This window comes from Clinocottus analis, unplaced genomic scaffold (genome assembly GCF_023055335.1).
Source record: "Clinocottus analis isolate CAN_PGR_092001 unplaced genomic scaffold, fCliAna1.0.p SCAF_422, whole genome shotgun sequence".
NCBI classification, from domain to species: domain Eukaryota; kingdom Metazoa; phylum Chordata; class Actinopteri; order Perciformes; family Cottidae; genus Clinocottus; species Clinocottus analis.
In genome coordinates this window covers 1-11853 of record NW_027176179.1, presented here as the reverse complement: position 1 = coordinate 11853, position 11853 = coordinate 1, and the positions used below count along the sequence as shown (strand labels likewise).

At 38.7% G+C, this 11853-nt stretch overlaps 2 protein-coding genes across 2 annotated transcripts; one reads left to right on the top strand and one right to left on the bottom strand.

Moving 5' to 3' along the window:
• Positions 1-992: 992 nt before the first annotated feature.
• LOC137801707 (eukaryotic translation initiation factor 1A, X-chromosomal) lies at positions 993-6144 on the bottom strand. Its single transcript, XM_068599058.1, has 7 exons — positions 5991-6144; positions 4535-4618; positions 3478-3581; positions 3121-3171; positions 2563-2644; positions 2386-2477; positions 993-1777 (listed from the first exon to the last, which is right to left on the bottom strand). The coding sequence occupies exons 1-7, from the start codon at positions 6004-6006 to the stop codon at positions 1772-1774; spliced, it is 435 nt and encodes a 144-aa protein (XP_068455159.1). The 5' UTR covers positions 6007-6144; the 3' UTR covers positions 993-1771.
• Positions 6145-6650: 506 nt separating this feature from the next.
• LOC137801706 (zinc finger and BTB domain-containing protein 14-like) lies at positions 6651-9604 on the top strand. The gene is made up of 2 exons (XM_068599057.1): positions 6651-6885; positions 7566-9604. Exons 1-2 carry the CDS (start codon positions 6871-6873, stop codon positions 8763-8765), a joined length of 1215 nt encoding a protein of 404 aa, XP_068455158.1. The 5' UTR covers positions 6651-6870; the 3' UTR covers positions 8766-9604.
• Positions 9605-11853: the final 2249 nt, after the last annotated feature.

Below are 11853 nucleotides of genomic sequence, written 5' to 3'. Positions count from 1 at the left end.
GAAAGAGGAGGATGGAGGGAAGGAGGGAGGAGGGGTAGGACCGTATGCGAAGAAACGGTTGGGTCTACTTTCTATCTACCTTAAGAAATACCGTTAGACATTGAAACAAATAAAACATATTTAAAATGGGGATGTAAAATGTATCTCTCGTTTTCTAAAGAAGATAAATACAAATGATTCACTCAAAAAGAATAAACTTAAATGAATGTTTCGTCGCGGTCACGTAGCTAGCTAGATATATGTCTACAAAACAAACCTGTGAACCGCTTCACTCACAGTTGGCTAATTTACATATTAATGCGCCAAAAGAAGAAGAAAAAAATCACCACTTACGCCAGCTATGCGTCGCCTAGCAACCAGCTGCTCAAGAAGCTGGCGGAAGTAAAATTACAAGTAATAGTTTTATTGTTAATGCTTATTACCGTGTTATTTTTAAAAATGTTTTATCCATGTATGACATTATAAAATGAGGTATTTCAGACACACTAGATGTTAAATAAATTGTTTATTGAATATTCATATGCCTTATATTTTCATTACAAAGGTGTGTTGTCGCTCTCTCTCTCTCTTTCTGTCCCACTCTTTCTCTCTCTCTCTCTCTCTCTCTCTCTCTCTCTCTCTCTCTCTCACGTGCCTCCATCCGGCGCCGTTCCTTTGGATGTGATGGAGCGCACGTGCGAACCCCCCCAGCGACTGAGTTACGTCATCCTTTAAAGCAAACCGAGGCAGGCTGCTGTTGACGTGCAATATGGGTCACACACACAGACACACAAACAGGCACAGCTCTAAAAATAACTACACAAAATATGTATTATTGTTTTGCAAAAATTACAATATTAAAAAAATCCCTTTATATTTGTATCTTTTAATATCATATAGTATGAGGCGAGCCTTCCTCATTAATGAAGGCTGAATTATTTGTCCTTGTTGGTTGAGATACTAGTTTTAGCTGGTTGAGCAGCCAAGAGTTCACAAACACAAACAAGCCAACCAATAGAAAACATTTAGATTCTTATTTTATTGTTTTATTTTCGGGGAGAGGAATCTGCTTCATGGTTCAATCCCCCAAAAAACGAGTTAGTGGAATAATGACGTTAAGAGGAAGAAAAAAAAAGAGAGTGTGTTTTCATAATAAACAGCTTTCCAACCGTCTCAGCTACAAAAAGAAAAGAAAAAAAACATCAAAAAATAAATGGTTTATCTTTTTATTGACGAATCCAGAGATTCTGTACTTGTTGCTAAATTCCACAACAGTGAAATCAATATAAATACATTGTTAAAAAGATGCGTGTGTGTGTGTGCGCGCAAGATGTTGTGCAGTCACGGCAGGTGTTAGTTTATTTGATAATACAGAAGAAGAAAGAAAAAAAAAGAAGTGTGGATGAGATGAAAACTTTACTGTTTTGTTGATGTAGGAAGCAAAATAAAAAAATAAAATAAAAAAAAATAAAAAAAGAGGTGAAAACCTAAAAGATGTTCGCCCTGAACAGGCTGCTGCCGATCAGCCTCCAAACCGCGAGCGTTTTCCAAAGCGATGACGCAGACGGTCTCGTTTTTCATTCACGTCAACAATGAACTCCCCTCAAAGACAACAAGAACAACAAAGACGTCTGCTGGTGGGTCACGAACTGGAATAAATTGAAACGTTTTAATTGACTGTATTGGATTGGCAGAGGCTGATCTTAATTTTAAAAAATCATCATCATCGTCATCGTCATCGTCGGGGTGGTGCGTCGAGCTTCTCTCGTAAAATCCTCCAGCAGCAAAGTCTTTAGATCTGGAGACAGAAAACATTTACACCTTAATGTTTGTTTACATACTTATCTTCTTTTTATTTCAGTTTTTACTCTCCGGACGTTTGTGATATGTTGTAGTAGGTAGTGTTGAATTATGGTGCGTTCAAGCTCCATTAAGTAAAAATGAGTTCTGGGTGAAGGGAATCTAGTAAAATGTAGTTTTTGGTCAGAAGCTGTATGTACATACATGAATATAAAACAGATATTAGAGATGAATATAAACACATATTAGAGATGAAGTGTGTTTATATAATATATAAATAAGTACTACAGATGATTTTCACAAAGTAAAAAGGGTCACATTTATAAATCCTGATGCTATAAAGTGACTTTAGAGCAGTTAAATAAACCACCAATGAGCGTCTGCATCGGGAAATATGATCAAAATACGATTAATTATACTTTCAGTAAATAGAAAAATGAATGAACTTCACTCACTGTAAGAAAGTATTGATTTAAATTAGAAAAGTGTCCAATTTCACCCGTCTTTTAGGAGTTTAGACCATATTTAACTTGTTAAAGTCCATGTTTATAAGAAAACCTGCACATGAGACACGAGAGGAGCTCGTGGAGTAAAAGAGACGCTCACGTCATCAATGTCCTCGTCGTCGTCGCCAATGTCATCAAACTGGATCTCGTCGTCGTCTCCGGGCCCGAAGGTGTCTGTCTCGTTGATTTTGGCTGCGAGAAGGAAATAATAAACACGTTATTAATATCTAAACGTGAGCCACAGCCGCCTCGAGTGTTCATAAGCAGAGGAGCTCACCGTGCTCGGGCAGCTCGCCGTACGCTTTCAGGCTGCGAGCCTCGTCTGCGTTGTACTTCAGGATGACGTCGGCTTTGTTGTCCTGAAACAAGTTTAAAGAAATTAATTGTTTAAATGTGCAGTTATCCTAAAATAAACAAAAAGATTTTATTTTTGACTATGAAGAGGCACAAAGTCTAAATAACAAGAGGTTGAAAAGAACGGTGGGAAAGACTTAAATATGAAATGAAAAAATAAATGATTTAAAAGTGTTTGTGCTGAGATTTAATATGAATAGAAACTACTATTAATGAAAAATAAGGAATTAAAAGAATATTTAATTGTTCTCTCTCTCTACCTCCTACAGCACATTCAAACTTATTGCTTCCATTTCAGACATGAAAAATATAATAAAAACATAACCGCTGGCGGCTACAGAAGCGCTGCCGCTCGCTCGTCTCTTCTGCTGCGTTCACACAAAGCGTTGAGAATATTCACAACGCTTTTGGTGTGAACGCAGCACAAAAGGGTCGGCCTGAAAACAGAGTGACGAGCGTCGGGGCAGAGCGACCAACGCACCTGGTAATCCCTCAATCCGACCAGGATGATGTCCGACGTGTTAATCCAGACCTGCAGAACAGAGGTGGAGAGATTAACCAGCAGCACACTTCATTCTACATTTTTATTTAGCATGACTCTTCCATGACTTTTGACCAAATTTTCACGACTTTGAACCAAATGTCCATGAGCAAACATTGTGTGAAATCAAACGCGTGCTATAAGTACGTGTCATTTAAGTGCTACTAAAGTGCTACACTGCACTTTGTGACACACACGCACGCCGGCTGACGGACTCGTCGAGAAAGCGCAGGCTCAGCATTACGTCGGCTGGGTTTCCCTGTGTGTGCCGGTCAAAGGGGGCTTCGGCTCTCCTACCTTTTTCCGGAGTTTTCCTCTGATGTGGCAAAGCCGCTTGGTCCCGTCGAAGCACATGGCCTCCAGCCGGCCGTTCCCCAGCATCTTGATCACCTGAGCGTACTCTGGAGGAGCAGAGGTCATGAGGAGGTCACAGGTTTAAACAACCAATATAGGAAATAAAAAGGCATAGATAGTTAACAAGGTGTTCCTGCTGTGTTTAATAGATAAGACACATTAATGTTTTAGGGCAAAATTAGCAATTAAGGTGAGATATATATTTAAAAAAAGGAGGAAAAAGCCGGCAGCTCGCACCAATCACCTGGTCGGTCATTCTGGTTTATGAGTATAAAATATAACTTTTAAACAGTAGTCGTATTAACAGAGCAACGCTTCAATTTATACCAATTTTATACTTTAATAGAAAAGCTGGATGAAGGCCAAAGGGGACACGATGCTTCTGTAAATGTACGAGTACAACAGAGAAGGAGGAGCCTCCTTAAAGACACATTTAGTCACATGACCAAAGCTTCTGTCGGTCTCCAGCTGGAAGCTGTTAAGCCTTCTGGGTGTTTGATATTCATCATCTGATCTGGCTTTTCAGAATCTGTGTACACAGACACGTTAGCAATAATAATTAAAGTCCAAATTCATGTCCAATTGCAAAACTATTAAAATATCTCCCACAAAATGAGAGAAACACACCGGTGCTGCTCACTGAAACAAGTCGCTGGATTTACTCGAACATTTGCAGTAAATGAGTCACATTCATGTTTTCTAAGAGGCTCTTAAGAATGGCAAACTCTTCCTTTAACCTTCTGACACTGAAAACCTGCTGCTGGAATTAAATCCAACAGAAATGTGAACAAAAAACAGTTTGATGTTCATATAAACAGCTGCAGCCCTACAATGTAAAAACAAACCATCGTTTATTACAAATTAATAACTAATTCATTGTTCAGCCGACGTTAACGAGTTATGAAAATGCTGCTAATGTTCTGTTGAATGAGTTAAAGCTCAACTCAAAAAGGTGAAGATTTCTTTGTCAAACAAATGGTCAAACCCGAGCTGAACCCACCCTGTCCGTCCTCCTTGAACACCAGCTCTCTCTTCTCAGACTCATTCTCGTTCTTTCCACGTCGACGATTCTTTCCTCCCTTTCCTGTAACAGACGGAAAAATATCCGTTAATCACAGAGTTACTCACATGTTCATTAACTACACATTCAATATATCAAATTTCGGTTGAATGTAAACAAGGGTATTTAGTAGTACTGTAATTAACGACAACTTTGAAGTACTTGTACTTTGTTTACACACATATTATAAACTACGATTTATTCGTACAAAATATATTAAGCGCTTGTAAGATGGCGCTCGTTGTAAAGTATAGTACTCCACAGTCTATAGAAGTACAGCTGGAACCTGAACTGAAAAACATTTGATAAATGTAGAAAACAATGAGATAAAGACTTAATGAAAAGTATTAGTAGTTAATAGCTCCACCTTAAACTACAAGAGTAACATCCTGATGTACATGAATGTGGGGATAATAACAATTGAAGTATAGAATATATAATACTATAACAGTCACAGTTATACTCAGGTACTCGTGCAGCGTGGTGTTAGTAGTTTTACTAACTAAATAAAGAAAAGGGATTTGAAGACTTCCTCCAATACTGCATATTACTCACTTTCAACATGTTTAAGTATTGTATCTACTTTCTTGCAGACTTATGTTTAATCAAAGGCTGTTAGACATAAATATTGTTTGTATTGTGTTAATGTTTTACTAAAGCAAAATAACATAAAATAAAGAATAACTGATACATAATAGCTAAACAAATAGAAATAAACATGAATATAAATAAAATCTCATTCATTCAATAATGTATATACTATATAACAGAATGACAGTCTAATGGGAATTTTTTTCTATTTTATTTCTACATTAAAAGTAACATTTCTCATGTTTTTACTCGAGTATTTAGCCTTTTTAACTTTAGAAAAGGATCTGAACAAGATTAGAAGAGAGGCTAACGTGTCCGTTGGCGGCGAGTTAGCTGCAATTTAGCTGATCTATGTGACATTACGTTCAAATTGGATGTTACAAAGAGTTTAATAACAAGGCACTTGGATACTTTACGTTATCGGGGCTTCATTGAAGTGAAATCAGAGTCCCAGATGTCACGGGGCACCCTGGGGTGGGGTTTAAACGGCGACTGGCTAGCTAGCTATAACAGCTAGAATGTTAGCTAGCCAACAGGCACAAAAGTGTTTAAAATCATGAATTATCTGAAAGTAACTTCTTTACTACCATAGCCGAATTTACATTTAGTGATTAGGTCACATACATGGGCATCTAACTGAACAAACTACTCTTAATTTGTGTAATTAAAAGACCAATTAAAAAAATAAAAACGCGCTAACTAGGGTTAGCTGGCCGGGTGTCACGTTTTGACTGCGTGCGTTTTAACGTCGCGCTCGAAAACGGACAATTAACACGGAAAAACACGTCTGACCTCATTTACTCACCTTTATTTTTGGGCATATTCTTCTCACGCCTCGGTCACGTTAGTTCCGCTCGGTAGAAACGACTCACGGATCCACAAAAACGGCACAACAGTCGGATCTAAATGGACTGAACTGAAGAGAAACGAGCTAGTCACCGCTGATACGCTCTGCCGGTTTGCGCATGCGCCTGCTGAAGCATTCAAAACCACGATGCTTTATTGTTATAGGTGATTGTTACAGCGACAATGACCTTTTTTCTCATGAAAAAAGATAAATAAATAGAATTTAAAGATAAGGCATATTTTTAAAGGATATTCTTCAATGATGCTAAAATTAAAATTGTATTTTTAACACTTTTATACAATAAATGTGTTTTACTGCTGTAATCCTGCATTTCCCCACTACGGGACTATTAAAGGATTATCTTATTTTTTGTTGTGATAATCTTGACTTAACCAAGCAATTAAATGCAGTGGAGTAAATAGTACTTCAGTAAATGTACGAAGTCACATTCCAAGACTGAACTCAATACAATAGTATCACAGTATTTCTTAGCGCAGTGCTGTACCCCTCCGCGCCACCAGAGGGCGTAAGAGCGCAGAGCTGTACCTCTCCGCACCACCAGAGGGCGGAAGTCACTCAGGTGCGCCGTTAACGTGTTTACTTCCCCAGAAAGGAAAATAGACATTTTGGGGGTTAGCTGAGGTGCTAGTCGAGACCCTCCTCCTGCGCCGAGCACAGCTAAACTAGCTTCTCTTTCTGAGCATTCACGTTTAGTTTCTGCTTCTCGTTTTCAGCGACAAAAACAGCCACGCGGCAAAAAGTCAAAGAAGATCGGTACTTCCGGCGGGAAAGTTGCAGCCGCGTCCTCTCGCTGCGTTGAGCTCTGCAGCGCTTTGTGATGTCCGACTTCACGGTGAGTGAACACGTTTTATGTATGTTATGATTCAATATGATAGATTTAACTACCCAGCTTCACTTTACGGTGTACTTTATACACACTATGAAGTAATTAAAACAAGCTGCAACATTCTCATGCAGTAATTATACTACAATGATATTTAGTATTCTGAATAACGAGTACTAACGAGTACTTTTTCTCAATTAAACGTTTGAATTAAGGACTTTTTAATATATTATAGTGGTATTTGCCAATATATATATGTATATATATATATATATATATATATATATACATATATATATGTATGTTTATATATTTATTTATTTATATATACATCAATATACATATTTATTGATTTATATATATATCTATATCTATATCTGAGTACCATATTATAATACCGTATAACAGAATCCACAGTAAGTGAAATATTATACATACAGCATTATATTTATTTATATATACATCAATATATATATATATATATATATATATATATATATATGTATATGTGTGTATATATATATATATGTGTATATATATATATATATATATATATATATATATATATATATATATATATATATGTATGACTACTGAGTACCATATTATAATACCGTATCACAGTAAGTGAAATATTATACATACAGTATTATGTGTATGTTAAAGTGATCTGTGTTTCTCGTGTGCAGACGTCTGCTGAGAGCCCGGCGGTCGGAGTCGGGCCCGGTAGAAAAGCAGCGCCGTCCTCCATCGGGTCGGGAAGCGGGAACTGGGGCACGGCGGCCGCGATGGACCAGATCACGGTGGTGAGGATCGACGACACGCACATCGCAGAGGAGCGATCTCACGACGCGGGGAAGGGGAAGGCGACGGCGGCGGCGTGCTACGAGATGGAGTACTCTGTGCCCGAGGAGGTGGAGGAGGAAGAGGAGGACGGCGTTTACGTCATCGAGTACTCGAATCCCGAAGAGGAGGGCGAGAGCTACCAGTTCACGATGTCCGTGGACCGCTCGCTGCCGGCCAAGAAGCCGGCGGCGCCCGAGAACGCCAGAGCTCCTTCGCCGACCGGCAAGCTGTCCGGCGGCCGGCAGAGGAGGAAGCGCCTGGTGGAGGAAGACGAGGTCGAGGTGGAGGAGGAAGAAGAGGAGGCGGTGAAGAGGAGGAAGCAGCAGCAGCTGGCGAGCAACCAGCGCATACTGGAGCTTGGCGAGGACTACACGCCCGCGGCCTTGGGCCCCGACGGGCCGGAGCTGGTGTGCACGCTGTGCCCGCCGCCGGGCCGCTCCTTCCAGCGGGCGTCAGGCCTCGCCGTGCACATGAAGCACATGCACCTGCTGGAGGCCAACAAGACCTTCTTCTGCACCATGTGCGAGCAGCCGGTGCGCTCGCAGGTCGAGCTGGACGCGCACACCAAGCGGCACGCCAACCGGCGCGCCGTGTTCACCTGCCTGCTCTGTGCGGCGGCGGCGGGGGCGGCGGCGCCTACCGTGTACCGCGGCTCTCGGCTGGGCTTGAAGAGGCACCTGACGCAGGTGCACCCGGGTGTCGTGCCGCGCTGCGACGTCTGCCGCAAAGGGTTCAGCTCGCTGGCGTCGTACCTGGCCGACCAGTTCCGGCACGTCGCCGTGTCGCCGTACTTCTGCCCGCGCTGTCAGATCTACGAGATGACGGAGCGGGGGCTGATAGTGCACATGCGCAACGACGAGAAGAAGCAGAAGAAGGAGGAGGAGAAGAAGCTGCAGGAGGAGGAAAAGAACAAGCTGCAGGAGGAGAAGAAGATGCTGCAGGAGGAGGAAAAGCTGCTTCGGGAGTCGGGAGGAAACGGCCCGCAGACGCTCGGAGGCGCCGACAACGGCGACAACTCCGCCACAGACGACTCCGACTTCTGACACGTTCTGTGTTAAAAAACAAAGCAGCTTGGCGTCTTCCTCCTCCTTTGTCTTCCTCTTCCTCTTCGTCAGAACCGCTCGGACGTTTATGTATCTTTGGCGCCTCTGAATTGAACGTCAGACCTTTTGGTTTCCAGTTTGTTGAAGCAGCATCAGCAGCGAGGAACAAACACGTTTTTGCATCTTTTTTTTCTCACAACTAGGTCTTCTTCTTCTTCTTCTTCTTCTTCTTCTTCTTCTTAAAGGAACAGGGCATGTAGATAATTATTAATCGGTTATCTTGTCGTGGTCATGTCAGAAACCCAAAGAGTCAGTTTAGGAAGTGAAAGCTGGAACCAGAGGACGTCAATGACTTCAAACAAGACCCAGCTTGTAAAAGGAGTCTGTGTTAACGCTGCGTTTGTTCTTCTTCGTTGGTGTTTGAGTCGATGCATGCGTGTGTAAATATCCCGCCTTCCTCCCCTCACGTTGACGTCGGCTGCTTTTTATTTTGAAACCCTTCCTGTCGCCTCTCTCGTTCCTGACTGAAGGGTTGATTTTAATATGTACGTCATCATCGTGTCACCAGCCTCCGTTCGGTGGTTCAATCCCCAAAATATCCGCCTGAGCAAAGCCAGTATTTTGTTTATTTCTTTTCTCCCATGAGTTTTATTTTTAAACGTTTTAAATGAAGCGAGAGTTTCAATGAGCTTCAGCTTGTAAACGTCCGCTTGTCAGTTTAAAGAGAGCTGCCGCTGTGGTGCATTCAGGGGAAGCTGGGACATCTGAGACCTCGCGGTGAGTTCAGTGCAAATCATGTTTCCCCCAAGTCGTCGATCTTTGTGTGTTTTTTTTGTGTTCTGGGGTTTTTTTTATAAACACAACGTGTTAATTGTGATGATTTAAAACATTAAAAACAGTTTATTGATCTGATCTTCAGTAAATTGGATAGAAAATAAAATGCGTTGTGATCCAGGTGATTGAATCGTTTATTTTTTTATTTGTATCCTGCATGTAAACATTCCTTTCTTATTTGTTAAAACGGTTCCGGAGATTTTTTTATTATTATTATTTTTTAGCTTTTTAGCTTCTGCAGCTGAACAAACTGAAGGTCATGTGACTGAAAGCTCCGGAGCAGCTGCTGCTAAACGCTGTTGGGATTTAGTTAAATCCCAAAAATCTAAATCTGATGTAAAAAGTTTACTTCGAACTTTTGATCAAATAATTTACTTTAACATGAAAAAAAAATAATCACAAAATGTTTTTTTTTAATTATTTTTTAAAATTATTTTTAAGTAGTTTATTAAGTACAAATACCAGACGTTTGTTATCACTAAAGTGGCATTAAAATAAACATATATAAATTTAGATTAAATATCGGTGAAAATTATGATTTCTGTCGCGTTTATTTGAAAGAAAACACCTTTTGTGTGTGCGTGTGTGTGTGTGTGTGTGTGTGTGTGTGTGTGTGTGTGTGTGTGTTAAACAGGAAGTTTGGCACTGAAATCACATTAATAATTAAATCATTTAAATTAAAACATGTAAACACGAATAAATACTGAACGTTGAATGTTTTCACACAATATTCACGGAATCAAAACATTTTTATTTTTGCAGTCTTTTATTAAACAAAAAAAATATTAAAAACACTAAAATATCAACGAAAAACTCAAGTTTTTGTGTTTTTAAATAATAAATGTAAATATTATGAAATCTGTGTTTTTCTTGTTCTTTGCTGTTGAGATTTAATTTTGTCGCCTTTCAGTCTTTTATTTTATGACATTAAAGGGAAAATACCACAGATCTGAGTTTTATTGTATTTTATTACTTATAAGTTTTATGAAGAAACATAAAAATCTAAAACAAATTATTTTTGTTGCTTTATTCTGCTCAAATAAAGTCAAAGTACTCGAGTAAAGTACTTCTAGTTACTGATACTTTATACTTCTACTCTCGGAGAGAAATATTAATTTATTTGAAATATTTAGTTTCAGGATACTTTTCAGATTATTAAATTAAAATATATTCAACTTAACAATAATAATGTATTAATACATAATAAACTACTCAGCAGTATTTAAACTCATTAAAATAAACACATGAATGCATCAATATTTATTCTGCATACCTTTACCTAATATTGTGTACTTAAAGTACATTTTAAAGCAAACACTTTGGTATTGTAATAAAGTAGAAGTACCTACAGTGTAGAAATACTTAGAGTACTTCATGTACTTTATGAAACACTTCCAGTAACTTGAGGGGAAGAAAAGGACAATAAAAGCAAAATGTATTTAATTTATTTAAAGAATCTTTTTGTTCAAAGAGGCGACTGAACGTCAGCTGATTATCTTTTATTGTTTTCATAGAAAGTCCAACTCTCACTTACAAAAACAGAGAGCTGGAGTAGCAGCAGAACGACCGCTGACAGGGTCAGAGAAGAGGAAGAGGAGGAGGATGGAGAGAAGAAGAGGAGGAGAAGAAGAAGAAGAAAGCTATTCCCCAGTTCATAATTACAGAAAACAAAAATCCTTTTACATTCCTTTATCCCAGAGCTGTACATCGACGAGGCAAACAACATATATACATACACATATATATGTGTGTACATATGTATATATGTGTATGTACTGTATATATTTCATATTCTATATAAAACAAAGACCTCAGAGCAGTAGAAGTTAAATCCCTTTCATGTTGATGGACGTTCAGCGAGGAAGAAGTTTTATTTTAATCTCCAGGAGCGAAAAGTTTTTATTTATTTAGCTGATTGTCTTCAGTCACAGAATGTATATATATATATATATATATATATATATATATATATATATATATATATATATATATATATATATATATATACATACATACATATTTATGTATAAATACGCATATGTATGTATATGTATACACATATGTATGTATATGTATATACACATATGTATGTATATGTATATACATATTTATTTATATATATATATATATACACACACACACACATATTTATATATATATATATATAAATATGCATTGTCTTGATTCGTAGAAACCTGAGTTGCTCGTACATTAATATATTTATTTACAGTCTGCTGCATCAGAGCCGGCGGTT

What these genes read in the sequence shown, in the direction of transcription:
- LOC137801707 (XM_068599058.1), bottom strand. An exon ending in GTTCAAGGAGGACGGACAGG is followed by an intron (nt 3,582 to 4,534) that starts GTGGGTTCAGCT and finishes CTGCTCCTCCAG; the next exon opens with AGTACGCTCAGGTGATCAAG. An exon ending in GAGGAAAACTCCGGAAAAAG is followed by an intron (nt 3,172 to 3,477) that starts GTAGGAGAGCCG and finishes TCTGTTCTGCAG; the next exon opens with GTCTGGATTAACACGTCGGA.